This window comes from Myodes glareolus, chromosome 22, assembly GCF_982192425.1.
Source record: "Myodes glareolus chromosome 22, mMyoGla1.1, whole genome shotgun sequence".
Taxonomy (NCBI): domain Eukaryota; kingdom Metazoa; phylum Chordata; class Mammalia; order Rodentia; family Cricetidae; genus Myodes; species Myodes glareolus.
The window spans coordinates 33859272-33881413 of NC_142047.1; the positions used below are offsets into that span (position 1 = coordinate 33859272).

A 22142-nucleotide genomic window follows, 5' to 3' on the forward strand; every position below is an offset into this window, starting at 1 on the left:
GAGAGTGAACACGACTATTATGGGGTGAAGAGGCCCGGGAGAGCAAATACACATAGAGACACACATAAACAGACACACACACACACACACACACAGAGAGAGAGAGAGAGAGAGAGAGAGAGAGAGAGAGAGAGAGAGAATAAAATAAAAAAATAGAAGTCTAGTGAGAACAGGTTTGTTAACTAACATAAGAAATCTCACAGCTTGGGAGGATGAGGCAGGTGAGTCTTGAGTTTGGTTGCAACATGGGTTATACAGGAAGATTGTGTGTCCACTAACAACATCCAAATGAGCAAACCATAGCAGTAATAATAATGACAACAGTAATGATACGAATAATAAAGGTTCAGGAAATATCTGCAATGAAATACAGGTGCACACTTGCCCCTAGTAATTCTTCCAGTTATCACTATCTCCTAAAGGACCCACAGCCTTCAAAATAGTCCTCTAGCTATGGGCAAGCACTCAAAACATGAGCTTATGGGTCACTAGCCCATAGTAACTACTGAAAGTCTAAAGAGTACCCCGGGATTGCTGTTGGCGAACTGTCCTGTGTATTCAGAGAAATGAGAGCCACATGAGAGAGGGTTTACAGTAGTGAGACTCAGTGCTGACCTTCCCTGCAACCGAGTCTCCTCAAAACACTTGAAGGCTTGGTATTGGGGGAAAGGTGCTGAACAATCAGTCACACGAGCTCCCGATACCAGAAGTCAGTGCTGGTTCACGTCTCACAAATGTGCCAAATGGAGACCACAGACACCAAGTGCGGGTAAAGGTCACAGAATTTTTCTTCAGGGAAAGGGGAGCGCCTGAGAATGAGGGGATTGCAAAGGCACAATGACTCTGAACAAGATCAACGGTCACCAGGATCCCACCCGACAGGGGGACCCAAAGATTGGTTTACATTGTCCTGCTTTTGCTTAGGGGATAAAAGGGCTTTGCAAAGAGGAGGGGAATGTGGGTGCAGCAGCATGGGCTGCCAGTCAGCACACTGTTGGTTGTCTGCCTCTGATTTTCCTTTAGGAATCAGGAACGTCTTCAGCTGATTTGGGCCAGTGGTTGTCAGCAGATACCAAGCTTACAGCAATGAAAGCTTTCAGGGTTGAAGCCCGAACCTGACTTCCTGGTGAGGTGCAGCCAACTACTGGTCTCACCAGGATTGCAGCAATGCATTAAGGCCCCAGCAAGAGCATCCCTCTGCTCAGTTTCTTAATCAAGGCTCAACATCAGTTTCATTTATTTCCTGAGTGGGCAACATTAAATCAGTTGTCAACTCAAATGTCATGGTGCATTATGATTTGTATTCATTCAGTGTAGTGGTTGGGAAAGGAGGACTTTGCTCTGGAGAAATGGCCCAAGTAGGGCAAGATAATGAGATGTAGAGGAATGGGGAGGTCCTAGGGCCTGAAGGACACAAGGCACTCACCACTCCTTAATGACAGAGAAAGTGCTTTGGGGGAGCAAAAGTACAGACAGAGCAGAATTTGCCACCTTTGTAAATTACAAAGTGCAAGAGACTTTGTACTGCTGGGGTTTAAACATTTATGGAAATCAGTCACATAGACTATCATGAAGATTAGGGGATGACCAGGGAGTCAAGAGGCTTCTGGAGGATCCATGAGGGCAGGGAGACAACTCCATACAAGGAGAAGCTTGCTCAGGATACCAGGGCCAAGGGTCTCTTCTGACGCCGCCCCATTTCCAGGACACATCCAATGGACAAACATTTTCACAGAGGTGATAGACTCAAGCAAGGGTGGGCTCCATACTGTCTGCAGAACTCCTGATCCAAAAGCAAACTTCAGAAAACGGGGCACTGAGAAACCCATGTAGTTCTGATCAACTCCCTAACTCCTGACCCAGATTGAAAATCCCATGAACATGTCTATTCTGCTTCTGCAGGCATTTGTAAAATTTCATATACAGGGAACATATATAGGGATTTTTTCTCATCAGTTGGCATCCTTTGTGACTGATGTCAGAGACCTTTATGAGCTATGGTCTGAAAGACATGGGATCAAATTTATTTGCTGAAATCTAATTTCTGATCCAGCGTTATTAAGAGTTACGACTCTTGGAAGATCCAAGATTGTCATTGTTTTCTCATCCTATCCAATGAGGATGCAATGTGAAATCTTTTGAGCCAGAGGCCCAACTCTCACCACAGGAGAAATCTGATGGCATTTGACCTTGGATTTCTTGGTTTATACACATGTATACAATTTCTTGCTATTTGTATGTTATGCAGATTATAATTTGTTTAGAGATGTTGGTCTTACTATGTTGCTCAGGCTGACCCGAAACTGCAGAAATCATATAATCTTTCTGCCTAGGTCTCTGAATAGCAGGACCCACAGATACCCATTACAGAGTTCAGCTTGCAATTTGTGAGTTTTTGGAACAACAACCTGACTGAACATATGAAAAAAATAGGTAGGACTCTGGCTATTAGGTTTCTTTATTGGCTACTTACAAATAAGAAGACGTGAGACTTGCTGAGAGAACATAGGATTTTGACAGTCCTATGTCCCATATAATAAATATCCAAAGCTTCTGTTTCATCTGAAGACTGTCTGGGGCTTGGAGAAGAGGAGAGAGAGGATGAGAGCAGACGAAGAAGGGAAGGAAAGGGCGTTGTCCCAGGGGACAGTGAAAGAAGATTGGGGCACTTAGGGGTCACACATCTACAGTCATGGGAGCATTCACGGAGTGAGTCTCATAAAAGGTGTCCCAGCATGTTGAGGAATGAGTGACACACCAAGGGTCTGTCATACATGCAGACCAAATGGACAATTGTAGAGGTGAGGATGGTGATGTAACTGTTAGCCTCTAACCGGGATTCTCTAAGAATGTAAGGCTGACCCCATGTATATTCAGCCCTTCACACCATTCCTCTCACAGGGTACTTCTCTTTGTAATTATCCTGAGACCCTTTTAGCTCCTGGATCTTCTCAGGCAGAGTCTGGGTCCAGAACTGCAGCCTTCTGGCCTTCAGGGCTCGGCCCACAGCAGGCTGGATGTCCAGCTGCAGGTACTGCTCATTATTGTCCATCACGGGCCAGTTGGGAAGACCCTCGCTGTTGGGGTTCCTGTGGATATGCCAGCCACAGGGAATGGTAAGGTCATGCTCAAACAATTTGTGATCCCCCAGTTTGTGTCAGGGTAGTAGAGTAATTGTGTCAATGGTTGAGGGGACTGATGAGGCACATGTCCTTATATAGGGAAACAAGTGTCACCTGCTAATGTCTGCTCCATGTAGGGCAAGACTACCTGGACAATTTCGGTCTCCCTCTCAGAGGCAAAATCTAAAGAACAACACCGTAGCTCCTGTGAGGTCATTGCAGTGTGACCAGTAACCAATATGTACAATGTACCTAAGTGTGCCCTGGAGTGAGGACGACTCTATCATGTGATGAGTTATCCATGCATGTTAATGAGGTCATCAACCACCAATGGAGCCCTAGATAGGGACCCACCACTGAGGAGGTTGAGGGAGGGGTGTGTTCTCACCCATGTCGTGCAAAGTTGGTCCAGTACTTCATCATTGTCCTGCTCAGCAGCTCCTCCTCCTCAGTGAAGACAGCTGTAGCTATGGGGAAGACAGAGTTTCAGGTCCCAGCCACACCATGCAGCTGCCTATTCATGCTCCTCCATCACCATCCTTCCTGTAGCCTGAACTCTCTTGAACTCTAGGCCTCTTTCCCTCCCCATTTCACTACCAAGGATCCAAGAGCCACCCACACCTCTAATTGAATGCCTCCAGGTTCAGTTCTGCTCAGTGTGTCCTCATATCATCTAACATAGGTGTGCTCAAATGATATGACTCCTATAGACTCATATGTTTGAATGCTTGGTCCCCAGTTAGAGAAACTATTTTAGAAGAATTAGGAGGAATGGCCTTGTTAGAAAAGGTATATCACCAGAAGTTGGTTTTGAGGTTTAAAAGTCCAGTCTAGTTCAGTTAGCTTTCTCTGCCTTGCTTTTGTAGATCAGAATGTAAACTTTAGTTAGCTACTGTTCCAGAGCCTTGCCTGCCTGCATGCTGCTATTCTCCCATCCCTGATGGTCATAGACTCTAACTAACCCATTGAAACTGTAAGCCCCAATAAATTCTTTCTTCTATAAGCCAACTTGATCATAGTATCTCATCGCAGCAAAGAAAAGTAACTAAGGCAATATAGTATATTTGAAAGGGTCCAGATTCTAATCTGTGTATTGTTTTTTGAGGTTGGAAAGGGTGCTTACTTGATTATGTCCTCTCCCAGAGCCTTGATTTTCTCGGCTGGACTGAGAGCTCAGTTACCCATCAGGTACCCACCTGTGACCCCATCCAGCTCATGAAACAAAAGAAAGACTCACGTTTCATGTCCAAGGGGGAGGACCCAAAAACAAAGGCAATCTCATCGGCATGGTCAACTTTCACATATGGTGGCCTTGTATCTTTGACGTAGCTGGGCACATGACAGAATTCATAAAAGTAGACAGAAGCAAGGGAGCCTAGAGGTACGGACACATGGTTACATAGTATTCTCTCACCTGTAACTTTCCTGCCTAACCCTTAGTGATAAGATAAGTCGGTATACAGTTATCTGGTATTATAATTGTCAAATGGGTGACCCTAGGCTGAAACACTAGTTATGGGAAAGCCTTTTGCTAAACAGTGACCCTGGCCTTCCCAGCTAAGTAGTTTTGGCAAATCAATAGAGTATTAACATGTGTCTTTGTTTGTATCTGGATGTCACTCCCCTCTCTTACACTACAATGAAGAAACACCAATGTAATAGTCCTCGGGAGTTTGGTACCAGAGATGTGATCCAGACATGAGCAGGGACCTGAACACTATTAAGCTCATCTGGGACCCATGGCTCTGAGCTCCTCTCCTCTAGGCCTCACATATGTACTCACGCTGAGACTTTGCTACTTGGAGTGCAGGGATTACAAACATGAAGTCTGCCATCATTTCCTTGTACTGTATTTGAAGGGTCTGGGCATCTTCAGTGTCGTTCATATACTCTTCCATTAGCAGGTCACTACACTCGGGAGGTATCGTCTACACCAGGGAATCAGGAAGAATGAGTTAGGCAGGTTCTTGTTTTGATAGGCAGCAGCCTCAGTGTGGAGAATGAGGCCAGGGATAAGATATGGTGTAGAGGGAAAGGTATAAGTTCTGGGTGAGCCCTCCACAAACCACACACACAGATCTTTGTTTGCAGGCATACTGTCTGGAAGGACACATAGTGGCTCTTTCTATCAAAGGCAGTACTCAATTTGTCTTACCATCTGTGCTGTTGTGTTCTTCAGAATAGCCGGCAGGGTCTCTCTGGTTATGCCCTTTATCATTTGATCAACGCCCAACATCTGCGCTCACGAGAGGACAGTTTTCAGTATATGGTCAGCTGGATATGGATTAAGTTTCCTCTGCTCACCTTATGAGTCCCCAGACTTCCAGGGAATTGGAACTGTGCCTCACCATAGGGAGACCCCAGCCAAACTCGTCATTGTTGACACCAATGATGCTGGGGACAGGACGAAAATCCACAGAAGTCAACAGCTCTTGGGGATGCCTGGGTAGGAATACCCCATCTACCACAGCAGGGATGTGAGTGAAGACCTGAGGGACATTCAAGGTCAATGGTGAAGGTCAATTCTGATGTCCACTGAGAAACCCTAACTATTACCCCTGCCCCCATTTAATTGTCTCAGGATGTTTCTCCACCCCGATAGAGACTCCACATATATTAGGATATTTGGTATTCATTTTACACACATGATTAAGAGGATGCCAAACCATGAAACAGAAGTAATTTGTTTAGAGTAGTAAGGACTGACTCTCCCACAACCCATTGACCAGGTCCTCCAAGTCACACAACTCTCCCAACCTTGTTAATAGCCAGAATCTCCTCTGCACTCTTGTTTCTCAGACAGCGCACCAGGGTCTCTGAGTCCGTAGTCTCACACCCAGATAAGCTGGCCACTTTCTGTAAAGGGATCAGGCAGGAGTTGATCCATCCTTTCAGGCAAGTAGAAGAGTTTTCCCAACCCCAGATGTTTGGCATTGTGCCTAAATATCACATCGCACTTTGTACTGGTGAAATGAAGTGAGTATGAAATTCTCATTTTCTTGTTGCTCAGATGTGACAGCCAGAGGGGTCATTTTACCTACAGACTTTAAAAAGTAAGTTATGTGTGTTTGTCCATGAATGTGTGTGTGACTTCAGAAGTGCCTGTACCATGGTTTCCCTGCCAAGATTCGAGGACAACGTTTGGTTGCTACTCTTCACTTCCCGTCTTGTTTGAGAAATGATCTTTTATTATTTCTTACTGCCTACAAGAGTCTCTTATTTGTGACCTTTCAGGGATTTTTCTGGTCTCTGCTTCCTATCTCATCCTATGAATGAATACCAAGATCACACCCTTGTTACCGTATGCAGCTTTTTGTGGTTTCTGTGTAATTTGAACTCAGGTCCTTATGTTTTTACCTATTGAGCCATATCTTCAATCCATATGTATTTGTTTCTGAATATGATGGACACTATAAGGTACTTATGCATGGTTATTACATCCAGCTTGTACAGAGAGAAGTGTATTTCTAACCCTCAAATCTCTCAGAAAGTAATGAAAGATGCTGTTTCCCACACTCCTTGTTTCCCCAATTAAGAAAACTCCCAGAGTACCAGAGGGTGAAGGCTAAGGCTGTAGGGTCATCAATGGCTGAAGTCACTCACTGTGTAGACCACCTCAGAGGTGTTAGATATCAGGTCAGGTAGCAGGGCCACTCCACTCTCCATGATGGCTCTGTGGAAGAGTCCCTTTGACATGGGGGACACAACCTGTGAAGACACACTTGTGCCACCAGCAGACTCTCCAAAGATGGTGACAAGGTCAGGGTTTCCTCCAAAGTAGGCAATGTTCTGCTGGACCCAGCTCAGGGCAGCCACTTGGTCCAGATAGCCCCAGTTCCCTCTGGCATGCTCATCTCCAGTGCTGTGAAGACACAGAGAAGGAATCACAGGGCTGTCTTATTTCTCTTCCTCCCCTACTGCACAGTGCAGACCAGCCCCAGACTCACCTGAAGAAGCCCAGGACACCCAGGCGGTACTGGATAGTGACCACCACCACATCCTCCCTGGCTGCCAGCATGGATCCATCGTACGCAGAAGCCATACCCCCAACCAGTGCACCACCATGGATCCACACCATTACCTGTGGAAATCAAGTCAGATGCCAGGAGGTGCCCACCCAGCTCAAGTTCCACCTGGGGTGTCTTCTACTTTGTCTCAGTGTACTTAGACACACAGACAAAACTCTTCAGGACATCCTCACCTGGACCACAGGCAGGGCTCTAGTACCATCAGGATACTTGCTAGTCTCCTTCTCTAAGGACCCAAGCCTTAATTAATGGCTCTAAATCTGGAGTAATAGCATCCCCTACTCTCAGACGCCTATGAAATAGAATGAAAAATGGTATATTCATCAGTGATTCTCCTGATTGTTAAAAAAAATCATTGGTACATAGCTGGTCATGGTGATGTATACCATTAACACCAGAGCTCTGGGACCAGCTAGGCTGCCTGTGGATTTCCCCACTCTCTGTTCCCCCAGACCCAATTCTCAGGGTCACCCCCAGCACTGCAACAGATCATCTCTTCCCAGCATTCCCAGGGAACACACCAGCTGAGCAGGCAGCACACTTTCTAAAAATCCAGAGAGGAAAGAGAAATTAAGTAACAAAACACACATCAAACAATGAGAAACCCAGAAAACAACACCTAGACCAATAGTCACCCCAATCCAGATGGCTAAATGCCAGCATAAGAACACAGTAAATAACAGCCAGGGCAATGCGTCTCCAATGGAGCCCAGCTATCCTACCACATCAGGTTCTAAATATTTCAACACAGCTGATAAAGACCTTAATATGAAGATGAAAGAGGTCCTGAGAGAGCAAATGAATAAATCCTTTAAAGAAAATGAAGAAAATAAAAGTAGTTGAAGGAAAGAAATAAAACTGTCCAAAACATGAAAATGATCATAGAAACAATAAAGAAAACATAAACTGAGGGAATCCTGGAAGTGTAAAGTTTAGAAATACGAGCAGGAACTACAGAGGCAAGCTTTACCAACAGAATACAGGAGATGGATGAGAGAATCTCAGAGTTTGAACAGACAATAAAAGAAATGAATACATTGGCCATAGAAAATGTAAATCTGAAAAAATTTTGACGCAAAATATCCAAGAAATCTGGGACACTGTAGAAAGAACAAATCTATGAATAATAGGAATAGAGGAAGGAGAAGAATATCAAATAGTTCAAAGGTCTAGAAAATATCTTCGACTAAACCACAGAAGAAAATTTTCCTAACTTAAAGAAGGAAATGCCTATACAGTTACAAAAGGCAAACAGAACACCAAATAGATTGGATCAGAAAAGTCCCTTCACCACATAATAATCAACACATACGGAACAAAGGAAGAATATTAAAAACTTTAAGGGAGAAAGATCAAATAATATATAAGGAAGACCTATTAGACTTACATTTAACTCCTCAATGGAGACTCTAAAAGATAGAAGGTCTTGGACAGATGTGCTAGAGACTCTAAGAGAACACAGGTGCCAGCCAAGATTACTATACTCAGCAAAACTTTCAATCAATTTAAGACATTTCATGATAAAATCAAATTTTTTATTTTATTTATTTTTATTTATTTATTAAGATTTTCCACCTCCTCCCGCCTCCCTTTTCCCTCCCTCTCCCCACCTCCCCCTTCCTCTCTAGTCCTAAGAGCAGTCAGGATTCCCTGCCTCATGGGAAATCCAAGGTCCTCCCCCCTCCATCCAGGTCTATAAAAATGAGTATCCAAAAAAAGCCAGGTTCCACAAAGTCAGTCCATACAGTAGAATCAAAACCCAGTGCCATTGTCCTTGGCTTCTCAGTCAGCCTTCATTGCCAGCCACATTCAAAGTGTCCAGTTACAATATCTATATACAAATCAGCCCCAAAGAAGGTACTAGAAGGAAAACTCTAAACCAAGGCTAATTGCACTCATGGAAACATAAGCAATAAATAAACTCACACTAGCAAAACCAAAAGAATAGAACGTACACACCAGCAGCAGCAGCAGCAACAACAACAAAAAATAACAGGAATTAACAACCATTGATCATTGATATCTCTTGATATCAGTGGACTCAATTCCCCAATACTAAGACACAGATTACCAGAATGGTTACAAACACGGATCCATCCTTCTGCTGCATACAAGAAATACACCTCAATATTAGGGGTAGACATTAACTCAGGGTAAAAGGTTGGAAAAAGATATTCTAAGTAAACAAAGCCAAGAAGCAATCTTGTGTAGTCATTTTAATATCTAATAAAATTAATCAAAAGTATTAGGGAAGGATACTACATATTCATCACAAGAAAAAATACACCACAATGACATTTCAATTCTTAATATCTATCCCAAGCACAGACCTTCCCATTTTTGTAAAAGAAACACTATTAGACCTTAAGTCACATATTGACCCTCACACACTGATAGTAGGAGACTTCAATACCCTATTCTCACCAATGGACAGGTCATCTAGACAGAAACTAAACAGAGAGACGCTAGACCTAATTGATTTTATCAGCCAAATTAATATAACTGATATTTGGCTGCAATCTCGGTGGAACTCTGAAACACAGCTTGCTCCAATACTGAGGGGACCTAAGAGGTGCGTGAACAGCCACATGGCAAGATACCCCACTCACTAGGACCTCCCCAGAAGGACAACATCCCAGGCCCCTTCCCCAACTTCCTTGGCTTTTCTAGCCAGCCAGCACAGAGTTTCCTGTGGCTAGGATCCCCCAAAGCCCAAATCCATCCACTGGAGCCCCCAAGCTACTAACTACACTCCATCTAAGAGCTGAGAACTTGCTATGATACTGAGGGGACCAAGAGCATGCCACAACATTGATGGGATTAAGAGAGAACACCAAGAGAGCAAACTCGGAGAGAAGACCAAGGAATCATGTGCATAGAGACCTCAGAGGCTTTCTGAGACAGACATTGACAGTACAGAGCAGACCAAGAAAAACTCCCAAATACTCAGACAGTCACTGCAAGGATTGGGCCAAGACACAAAGAGACCGCTGTCCTCATTTGAAGGAAGAGATGGGTAGGCCCCAGTGCAAGCATTTCTCCAACAACCTAAAAAGCAACATGGTAACACCAGAACCCAGCAGTCACACATCAGGAAGACTTGATCATCCTAAACCAGAAGAATTAGAAGAAAATGACTTTAAACGTAGCTTTATGAAAATGATGGAGACCTTTAAACAATTCATCAAGATGAAGTCTCAATCTTGACTATTTATGCCCCTAATACAAGAGCACTCACATATGTAAAAGAAACATCACTAAAACTTAAACCACACATCAAACCCTACATACTAATAGTAGGAGACTTCAGCGCTTCACTCTCACCAATGGACAACCAGACACAAACTTAATAGAGAAATAAGAGAAGTAACAGATGCAATGAATCAAATGAACTTAACAGACATCTATAGAACATTCCACCCAAACCCAAAGGAATATACTTTCTTCTCAACACCTTGTGGAACCTTCTCTAAAATTGATCACATACTCAGTAACAAAGCAAACCTCCACAGACACAAAAAATTGGAGTAACCTCCTGTGTCTTATCGAATCACCAGGGATTAAAGTTAGAATTTAACAACAATACTACTCTAAGAAAGCCTACAAACTCATGGAAATTAAATAGTCAACTACTGAACCGCCCCTGAGTCAAGGAAAATATAAAGGAAGGGATTAGAGTCTTTCTTAAATTCAATGAAAATGAAGGCACAACATATCCAAACCTATGAGACACTATAAAAGCAGTGCTAATAGAAAAGTTGATAACACTAAGTGCCCACATAAAGAAAATGGAGAAAGCTCACATAAGTGACTTAACAGCACACCTGAAAGCTCTAGAACAAAAAGAAGCAGACTCACCCAGGAGGAATAGAAGACAGGAAATAATCAAATTGAGGGCTGAAATCAACAAAATAAAAACAAAGAATCAATGAAACAAATAGCTGGTTCTTTGAGAAAACCAACAAGATTGACAAACCCTTAACCAAACTAATCAAAAGGCGGGGGGAGAGCATCCAAATTAGCAAAATCAGAAATGAAAAGGGGGACATAACAATAGACACTGAGGAAATTCAGAGAATCATCAGGTCTTACTACAAAAACCTGCACTACACAAAATTGGAAAATGTAAAAGAAATGGACAATTTTTCAGATAGATACCATATACCAAAATTAAATCAAGACCAGGTGAGCAATTTAAATAGGTCTATAAACTGTGAGGAACTAAGAGCTGTCATCAAAAGCCTCCCAACAACAACAACAACAACAAAAAGCCCAGGGCCGAATTACTTTAGTGCAGAGTTCTACCAGAATTTCCAAGAAGTGCTAATACCTATAATCCTCCAAGTGTTCCACATAATAGAAGAATAAGGTACATTGCCAAACTCTTTTTATGAGGCTATAGTTACCCTGATACTGAAACCGCACAAAGACACAATCAAGAAAGAGAATTACAAATCAATCTCACTCATGAATATCAACGCAAAAATTCTCAATACTTGGATACTGGCACACCGAATCCAAGAGCACATAAAAAAAATCATCCATCATGATCAAGTAGGCTTCATCCCAGAGATGCAGGGCTGGTTCAACAACCAAAAATCTATCAGTGTAATCCATTATATAAATAAACATATAAAGAAAAAAACCATATGATCATTTGATTAGATGTTGAAAAACCATTTGACAAAATCCAACACCCCTTCATGATAAAGGTCTTGGAGAGAACATGGATACAAGGATCATATCTAATATAATAAAAGCAATATATACCAAACTGACAGCTAACATCAAATTAAATGAAGAGAAACTCATAGTGATTCCACTAAAATCAGGAGCAAGACTAGATTGTCCATTCTCTCCATATCTCTTCAACATAGTGCTTGAAGTTTTAGTAATAGCAAAATAAATAAATAAATAAATAAATAAATAAAAGGAGATTAAGAGGATTCAAATTGGAAAGAAGTCAAACTTTCATTATTTGAAGATGATATGATAGTGTACATAAGTAACCCCAAAAACTCTACCAGAGAACTTCTACAGCTGATAAATACTTTTAGTGATGTGGCAGGATACAAGATCAACTCAAAAAAATCAGTAGCCCTCCTATACACAAATGATAAAGAAGTTGAGAGGGAAATCAGAGAAACATCATCTTTCACAATAGCCACAAATAGCATAAAGTATCTTGGGGTAACAATAACCAAGGAAGTATAAAACTTATTTGACAAGAACTTTAAGTCTTTGAAGAAGATACAAGAAAATGGAAAGATCTCTTATGATCTTGGATAGGAAGAAGGATCAACATAGTAAAAATGGCAATCATACCAAAAGCAATTTATAGATCCAATGCAATCCCTATCAAAACCCCAACACAATTCTTTACAGACCTGGAAAGAACAATAATCAACTTCATATGGAAAAAAACCCCAGAATAGCCAAAACGATCCTGAATAATAAAGGAACTTCTGGAGGCATCACTATCCCTTACATCAAGCTATATTACAGAACTACAGTAATAAAAACAGCTTGTATTGGCATAAAAACAGGAACGATGACCAATGGAATGGAACTGAAGACCCAGATATTAATCCACACACCTAAGAAGATTGGACTTTTGACAAAGAAGCTAAAATTATACAATGGAGAAAAGAAAGCATCTTCAACAAAGGGTGCTGGCATAACTGGATGTCAACCTGTAGAAGAATGAAAATAGATTCATATCTATCTCCATGCATAAAACTCAAGTCCAAGACTTCAATATAAATCTGACCACATTGAACCTGATAGAAGAAAAAGTGGAAATAGCATTGGCACAGGAGACCACTTCGTAAATATAACCCCAGTAGCACAGACACTAAGAGCAACAATAAATAAATGGGACCTCCTGAAACTGAGAAGCTTCTTTAAAACAAAGGACACAGTCAATAAGACTAAAAGGCAGCCTACTGAATGGGGAAAGATCTTCTCCAACCCCATACCTGACAAAGGACTGATCTCCAAAATGTATAAAGAACTCAAGAAATTAGACAGTAAAATTATAAATAACTCAATTAAAAAGTGGTGTACTGAACTAAACAGATAATTCTCAACAGAAGAATTTCAAATGGCCAAAAGATACTTAAGGACATGTTCAACTTCCTTAGCTATCAGGTAGATGCAAATCAAAACAACTCTGAGACACCATCTTACACCTGTCAGAATGGCTAAGATCAGAAAAAACCAATGATAGCCTATGCTGGAGAGAATGTGGAGTAAGAGGAACACTCATCCATTGCTGGTGGGAATACAAACGTGTGCAACCACTTTGGAAATCAGTATGGCAGTTTCTCAGAAAATTGGAAATCAACCTACCTCAGGATCCAGCAATACCACTCTTGAGAGTATACCCAAAAGATGCTCAATCATACTACAAAAGCATTTGCTCAACTATGTTCATAGCAGCATTATTTGTAATAGCCAGAACCTGGAAACAACCTAGATGTCCTTCAACATCTAAATGACTAAAGAAAATATGACACATTTACATATTAGAGTACTACTCAGTGGTAAAAACAATAACATCTTGAATTTTGCATGCAAATGGATGGAATTAGAAAGCACTATCCTGAGTGAGGTAACTCAGACCCCCCAAAATAAATATGGTATGTCCTCATCATAAGTGGATTCTAGTCATAAACGAAAAACATTGAGCCTATAGTTCATGATCCTAGAGGAGCTAAGTAATAAGATGAACCCAAAGAAAAACATATATAGACCCACTTGGAAATTGGAAACAGACAAGATCGCCTGACAAAATTGGGAGCATGGGAGCAGGGGGTAGAAGGAAGGAGAGAAGGTAAGAGAAGGGGATAAGGGAAAGGTTGAGGAAAACTTGAGGGAATAGGATAGTTGAGATAGACAGATATGAGAGTAAGGAAAGAGATATCTTGAATGAGGGAGCCATTTTGGGGTTAGCAAGAAACATGGCTCTAGAAAAATTCCTAGGTATTCACAAGGATGACCCCAGCTAAGACCCTAAGCAATAGAGGAGAGGGTACCTGACCTGGCCTTCCCCTGTATTCAGATTGATGGTTATCTTAAATATCACCATAGAACCTTCATCCAACAACAGATGGAAACAGAGGCAGAGTCCCACATCAGAGCACTGAACTAAGTTCCCAAGGTCCAGTTGAAGAGTAGAAGGAATGAGAATATGATCAAAGAGGTCAAGACTATGAAGGGTTCATCCACTAAAACAGTTTACCTGAGCTCACCAACTCCAGCTGGACTGGGAAGGAACAAGCATAGGACGAAACTAGTCCCTCTGAATGTGGTTGACAGTTGTATGGCGGGGGAGACTGAGGTGCCACTGGCAGAGGCACTGGGATTTATCTCTACTGCATGTACTGACTTTTTGGGATCCCATTCTCTTTGGATGTTTACCTTGCTCAGCCTAGGTGTAGTAAAGAGGGACACAAAACAAAGTACCTTACCCTCTCTTAGGATTACAGGGGGGTAGGGTGGGAAGGTGTGTGGATGGAATGGGAAGAAGGGAGGGAGTGGGAATTCGGATTGGTAGTTTTCTAAAAATAATCTAATAAAAAAATTTTAAAAAAACAGATATTTACAGAACATTCCACCCAAATGCAAAAGAATATACCTTCTCAGCTCCTCATAGAAACTTTTTCAAAATTCACCACTTAGTTGGTCACAAAGCAAGTCTCAACAGATACAAGAAAATTGAGGCAATTCCCTGCATCCTATCAGACAAATGCAAACTAAAGCAGGATATCAACAAGAACAGAAACAACCGAAAGCTTACAAACTCACAGAAAGTGAGTAACTCTTTACTGAATGAAAAATGGGTCAAGACAGAAATAAAGAGAGAAATTAAAGGCTTTCTAGAATTCAATGAAAATGAATACACAGCACACCCAAACTTATGAAACACAATAAAGATTGTGCTAAAAGGAGAGTTTACAGCATTAAGTGCCCACATTAAAAAAAAAAATTGGAGAGCGCTCATACTAGTAACTTAACAACACACCTGAAAGTTTCTAGAACAAAAAGAAGTAAACATACCTAAGAGGACAAGAGAGCAGGAGATATCAAACTGCAGAAATCAACAAAATACAAACATAGAGAACAGTACAAAGAATCAATAAAACAAAGAGTTGGGTTTTTTTGAAAAAATCAACATAATAAACAAACCCTTATCCAAACTAACTAAAATACACAGAGAGATAATCAAAATTAATAAAATCAGAATAACCAAATTAGTAAAATTTGAAAAGGGACCATAACAACAGACACCAAGGAAATCCATAAGGACATGCTTTCAAAATCTGTACTTCACCAAATTAGAAAATTTAAATGAAACGGATAATTTTCTCAATAGGTGTCACTTACCAAAGTTAAATCACAGTCAAATAAACAATTTAAATATACCTATAACCCCCAGTGAAACAGAAGTAGTCATTAAAAGTTTCTCAATAACAACAACAACAAAAAGCACAGGCCAGATGGCTTTTATCGAAGAATTATACCAGACTTTCTAAGAAGAATTAATATATGAGAGAGGATCTATTTTCAATTAAAAGAATTACCATACCTATGGAGGCAGAGATCAAAGATTGAGACCAGCCTTGTCTATACAGTGAGTCAGTCAGGGTTATAGAAAGAGACCCTTTCTCAAAACAAGAGAAAAAATCCTTGGCACAATGAATAGTCCATGCCAATAAATTTTCAAGAGCTCAGGATTTAGCTCTCAGGCCTCTGGTAGGTAGTGTGAAACCTGAGTTGATCAAGAAGCCATAGCCACTGACTTCCCAGAGTCTTTAGGTGTCTGTGTTCCATACCTAGGGTTTAGTTGCATGCCATGGCAGAGAAGGCTTCGTGGACACCTGACAGGGAGGGCTTCTCATCAGGGTCTCACACTGATTTTGCCCCTTTTAGTCATAGCGAAGTTGATTAAAAGCCTACTCCAGATCTGAGTATGGCTTCCACTCACGGTCAGGTTAGAGCCCTCACGGGCATGAGCTGGTGTGTAGATGTTGAGATACAGGCAGTCCTCAGATGTTGAGATGGAAGGCACACTCTGTTTTATCATTGCCAGATTTTCTGCAACCACTGTTTCAGAATTTTGTAGACATCTGGGGACAATGACAATTATTCTAAGAGATGCACAGTAATTAAAATTAAAAGCAGATTCCTAGTACATATTTATCTCAGCCACCAAAACCCCTCTTTTTGGCCCCATGATGTCCTGATAACATGAGATCCTACTCCAAAATCTCTTCCAACTAAGGTAAATGTCACAGACTTTGGGAAAACTTCTAGGGAGACTGCCAGATGGGTCTTTGGATCCCACTCTTGCTGATGATGGGATATTGATGAACTTCTGTGAAAACTATTGGTGTGTACAGTGAAACCATTTTTTGTACTCTTCAAGGTCTAGATATTGGGTCCTGTACCTGTATAGGTGTTGCATTAATAAACAGGGTGGTGGGACATCTTTCACCTCATATCCAGACTCTGAAGGAACTTCCTTTTGGCCAATGGTACCTGGACACTTATAGGTTGGTCCAGTGATTGTGGAGGATGATTTTGCTAAGGAGCCATCACCACTTTGGCTTTTCTCTGGCATCTGCAGCATATTCCCATCACAGAGAGAATGCAGTGGAGGGCAGGAGATGGAGAAATCACTGCAGTCTGGCTCAGGTTCTGACCTCCTGTCCATTTCAGGACCTGTTATTTTCTGGGTCTCAGGAGGACTTACCTGGATGGGTAGGTAGTCCCATCCCTCACACCACTCCATGGTTCAGGAGGCTCAGGAGGTGCAAATCTCAGTTCTCCTAGAGGTGGCTTGGCAAAGGGAATTCCCAGGAAGATGTAGACACCCTCTTTGGTGTCTTTCAAGTAGGTAAGACTCCCCTGCACCTGTCCTGTGTGGGTAGTCCTGATGGGGTGGGCTGAGTCTTCACCTGTAAGTGACATAGGATATCAAGGTTGGGTTTGCCCAATCATCTACCTTCATACTATGGATGTTACTTCTTTCTTGCTTTCCTCAATTCAGTCTTTTCAAAGTACCCACTTCCCTGACAATTTGTCTCCACAGCACCATGTTCCAGTGTAGAAGAATTTGGCAGACCTGTCTGATGTGGAATTTCCCTCAGTATGCTATGAATATCATTGGTTAATAAAGGACTGTCTTCGGCATATGCAGGGCAGAATAGAAGTGGGTGGGGAAAGCTAAACTGAATGCTGGGAGAAAGAAGGCAGAATCAAGGAGACACCATGGAGCCACCAGAGGGGAAAGACATGAGCTGCCAGTTGGAAACTCAGAAGTAAGACACCGCCACGTGGTGATACACAGAGTAATAGAAATGGGTTAGTTTAGGATATAAGAGTTAGCTGAAAATATGCTGAAGCTATTGGACAAATAGTATTGCAAATAATATGGTTTCTGCGTGTGGTTGTTTCAGGGCTGAGCATCCAGGAATGAACAAGTGGCTTCCTACTACAGCTGTCCTATTTCCATAAAAAGTAAAAATCTTCCACACCTGATAAACATGGATGGCATGTTTGGTGCTACTTGATGTGGTAACAAGTAGCCAAGGCAGCAACCACTCTCAGGGACCAGAAGGCAATTTGCCAAAATCTTTCCAGTGCTTAAAACTCACTCCTATCGCCAGGGATACACTGTCTTCAGGACACTATGCCACAAGCCATATCTACTTATATAGATCTCTGAGGACTTGCACCACTAATATCTGTCAGTGCTACAGCAAAAGGCAAAACCTGCTGAAATTGGTTTGTTAAGAGTCAGGCTACAGTCAGGATGCTTCACCCCCAAGAGAAGCTCTCCTTGGAATCTCACCTATTGGAGTGAGTGTGCTTCAGTCAGGAGGCAGGAAAACAGCCCAGAAAGGGATGGTTTGTGATAAATTTGCTAAAAATAAAAAACTATGCATAAATTTACCTTTTATTTAAAAATAAAACATTGAAGTTTATTAAGGAGAGATTCTTTTTCTCTCTTTTTTTCCTGGTTTTTCTAGACAAAGTTTCTCTGTGTAAAATCTCTGACAGTCTGAAAACTTGCTTTGTAGAGTAGGCTGGCCTTGAACTCACAAAGATTCACCTGGCTCTGCCTCCCAAGTGCTGAAACTATATGGATGCACCACCACCACCACCCCCCCCCAGCTAAGTAGAGAATCTGATTTTGAATGGCATGTGGGGAAAGGATACCACATCTCTCATTACATGTACAGCCTTCTCAAGAGTTACTGTGTCATTATAACAGCTGTATGTGCAAAAGGGGGGCCCATGAAAAGTAAAAAAAAAAGTTGCAAAAAATTTCCTGTAATTAAATAAACAAATGTCATCTATGTCATACTTAAAATCAAAAGTCATCAATGATTGGGTTGCCTTCTGACTGTTTATGTGATGCTTTAAATTCCTGATTTTAAGCTCAATGTCCTTTAATTATGGCTAGAATCCACTTATGAGTGAGTACATACCATATTCATCTTTTTGGGTCTGGGTTACCTCACTCAGGATAGTGTTTTCTATTTCCATCCATTTCCATGCAAAATTGAAAATGTCATTGTTTTTTACCGCTAAGTAATACTCTAATGCATATATATTCCACACTTTCTTTATCCATTCTTTCATTGAAGGGCAGCTAGGTTGTTTCCAGGTTCTGGCTATTACAAATAAAGCAGCTATGAACATAATTGAACAAATGATTTTGTAGTATGATTGGGCATCTCTTGGATATATTCCCAAGAGTGGTATTGCTGGATCCTGGGGTAGATTGATCCTGAATTTCCTGAGACACCGCCACACTGATTTCCAAAGTGGTTGCACAAGTTTGCATGGTATGTACTCCCTCATAAGTGGATGCTAGCCATAATTAAAGGACATTGAGCCTATAATTCGTGATCCTAGAGAAGCTAAATAAAAAGGTGAACTCAAAGAGGAAAATATAGTTACCTCCTGAATGTTGGAAGTAGACAAGATTTCCAGGCAAAAATTGGGTGATTGGGGGTGGGGGGGTGGGGGTAAGGGGAGACAGGGAGAGAGAAGTGAGAAGGGGAAGATGGGAAAGCTTGGGGGAATGGGACGGTTGGGATGGAGGAAGGGTGGATATGGGAGCAGGGAAGTAGATATCTTAATTAAGGGAGCTATTTTAGAGTTGTCAAGAGACGACTCTAGTGGGGTTCCCAGGTGTCCAAGGAGATGTCCCCAGCTTATTCTGTGGGCTGCTGAGGAGAGGGCATCTGAACTGATCCTATACTATAGCCACACTGATGAATATCTTGCATATCACCATAGAACCTTCATCTGGCGATGGATGGAGATAGAGACAGAGACCCACACTGGAGCACTGGATTGAGCTCCCAAGGTACAAATAAGCAGCAGAAGGAGCGAGAACATGAACAAGGAAGTCAAGGATGCGAGGGGTGCACCCACCCACTGAAATGGCAGGGCTTATCTAATGGGAGCTCACCAAGGCCATCTGGACAGGTGATCAAATCGGACTCTCTGAATGTGGCTGACAATGAGGGCTGACTGAGAAGCCAAGGACAATGACACTGGGTTTTGATTCTACTGCATATACTGACTTTGTGGGAGCCTAGTCTGTTTGGAAGTTCACCTTCCTAGACCTGGATGGAGGGGGAAGGACCTTGGACATCCCACAGGGCAGGGAACCCTGACTGCTCTTTGCTCTGGAGGGGGAGAGGGAAGGAGAGTGGGGGAGGGGGAAGAAAATGGGAGGAGGTGGAAATTTTTAATAAAAAATAAATAAATTCCTGATTTTGCTATGGTAAGTATTGCTGTCCAAGTTTACTTCCAGATGTCTTCCTTCTGATTATTACCGATACTGAAATTGCTGTGATATTCTGTTTTAACATTTCTACATTTACCACCCCACCAGACAGGTTCTTGTGTAGCCCAGGCTGGCCTGCAGCTGGAAAGCCTTCTACCTTCTCTGCCTCACCTAGAACACCATTTACAGGTGTGTGCCGTTACACCAGCTCACACCTATCTCATCTTGATGTCCCATGGATGAGCCTGGTCTGGGTGGTGCACAACTCTGTGCCCTCTTATAGTTATCAGTGATTCTGAACCCAGGATCCAAAGAAGAATGTTCAAATAAGCCAAGAGTGAGTTGGGCAGATCTTCCCATCCAGAAGTCCCTGGTGACATCTCAGAACCCAGACAACAACAGGCAAGAGTCACAGTGTGAAGTCCTTATGGCCTCCTTAGGGTAAGACTGATTGAGGAGGCCTGGCAGGAGGTCATCTTGACTCAGACTTGAACACTTTCGGGTAGGAGGCCTCAGGGCTGCACACTGACCCTGGGCACAGTACCCTCCTGACTCACCTTTTCATAAGCCTGAAGACTTTCTGGCAGACACAGAGCACATGCCCTTTGCCTCAGACTCTAAGTTGTACCTTTTCCAAAGGTCAGAAAATGAGAAAGGAAACACAGGCCTCTCAGGTGGGCAACTGTTGTAGGGCTGGAGACCTGTATGACTGAGGGCCAGGAAAATTTCCCAGGACTGTTTGGAGTATACCATGATGCTTCTCTGTCCGAGAGGGTGACCCATTTGGAGTTCAATGCTAGTAGGAAGGTGTAATTAATTTTATTATTACCCATGGGTCAGCAAGAGCTCCAGTCACAGAAAGGGGACATGGCCCATCTGTCCCTCTGTCCCCAACACTCTTCCCTCTGACTTTCAGGCCCAGGGCTTGTCAGAGTAGCCCTCTGTACTATTGAGTGTCCTCAGACATCACTGACTCTCTGGGTTACAGGGGCCACTTTTCCACTCTGTCATCTCTACCTGATCCTCCTCCCTTGCTACCTTTCCTACCACAGCCTCAGCCTCTGACTCTCCCAAAATTGGCAACTCTGGCCCCCACCACCCACGTAAGGAGTCTCACCATCTGCACGGAGAAGAAACACAAGAGCACAGGTTACAGCAATTACCAGAAGCCCACAGGCTCCAGCAATCAGCCAAGCACGACGTTTGCAGGACGGCATGATCAGCTCTGAGGCCCGAGTCTGTGCTGCTATGGGATGCACTGTGTGCAGGAAGCAGAATATGTGGACTCTGTCTAGACAATTATTTGAACCCTAAGATTTATAGGCAGGAGCTTAGTGGGCGGGGCAAAGTTGCAGGAGAGCAGCAACTAAGCAGAACTGATAGGAACCAGGGTTCAGAAGGTGGGGCAAATGCTTTTCTGCAATGTGACTTCCTTTTATAATCTCTCTGGAAGGCACAACATAGCTTCAGAAACTAATTCTGATATGAGCAACCATCACCTCAAACCTGCGGTCACCATGTTTACTGTCTTTGGAGTCACAGGTCCAGTGTAGGTGTGGACAGAAAGCAAGGAACAGACATCTATGGTAGCCAGGGTTGCTCTTCTAAGGAGGTGTGTGCTGTGAGATTTCCACAGATGCGTGGAATGAATGCTTGAGAATTGTCCTCTTGATAAAGGAAGAGCAGGAGCAAGCCCAGGGTGCCCTCGGCACTCCCTTTACTCCCAAGCTTCTTGTTTTCTTGAGTCATAATTCACAAAGTCTGCATTCAGGTCTCTCTTCTCTTACAGTGATCTATTTTTATGGTTTTTATTGAGCTATATATTATTCTCCACTCTCCTTTCTTCCTCCCCTCTACCCTTATAACCTCTCCTGAGATCCCCACACTCCCAATTGACTCAGGAGATCCTGTCTTGCTCACCTTTCTATGTAGGTCCATGTGCATCTCTCATAGGGTCTTCTTTGCTGTCTAGTCTCTCAGGTTGTGACCTGTAGGCTGCTTTTCTTTGCTTGATGTCTAAGAGTCACTTATGAGTGAATACATGATATATTTGTCTTTCTGGGTTTGATTTACATCACTCAACATGGTTTTTTTTTCTAGATCCATCCATTTGCCAACAAATTTTAAGGCGTAATTATTTTCGCCTTGTAGTATTCTATTGTGTAAATGTACCACATTTTC

At 42.4% G+C, this 22142-nt stretch overlaps 1 protein-coding gene across 3 annotated transcripts; it reads right to left on the minus strand.

Annotated features, from left to right (window-relative positions):
• Positions 1-204: 204 nt before the first annotated feature.
• On the minus strand, positions 205-21240 carry LOC125398298 (acylcarnitine hydrolase-like). Of its 3 annotated transcripts, none has more exons than XM_087900689.1 (13): positions 21079-21240; positions 16908-17112; positions 16140-16281; positions 7070-7203; positions 6726-6984; positions 5880-5978; positions 5471-5611; positions 5278-5358; positions 4906-5050; positions 4360-4497; positions 3511-3589; positions 2474-2579; positions 205-1783 (listed from the first exon to the last, which is right to left on the minus strand). In XM_087900689.1, the coding sequence occupies exons 1-13, from the start codon at positions 21176-21178 to the stop codon at positions 1730-1732; spliced, it is 1683 nt and encodes a 560-aa protein (XP_087756815.1). In that variant the 5' UTR covers positions 21179-21240; the 3' UTR covers positions 205-1729. The 3 variants fall into 3 exon arrangements, with proteins under 3 accessions (XP_087756815.1, XP_087756813.1, XP_087756814.1); XM_087900687.1 differs by having other exon boundaries at positions 205-1799; XM_087900688.1 differs by lacking the exon at positions 205-1783 and having other exon boundaries at positions 2441-3089.
• Positions 21241-22142: the final 902 nt, after the last annotated feature.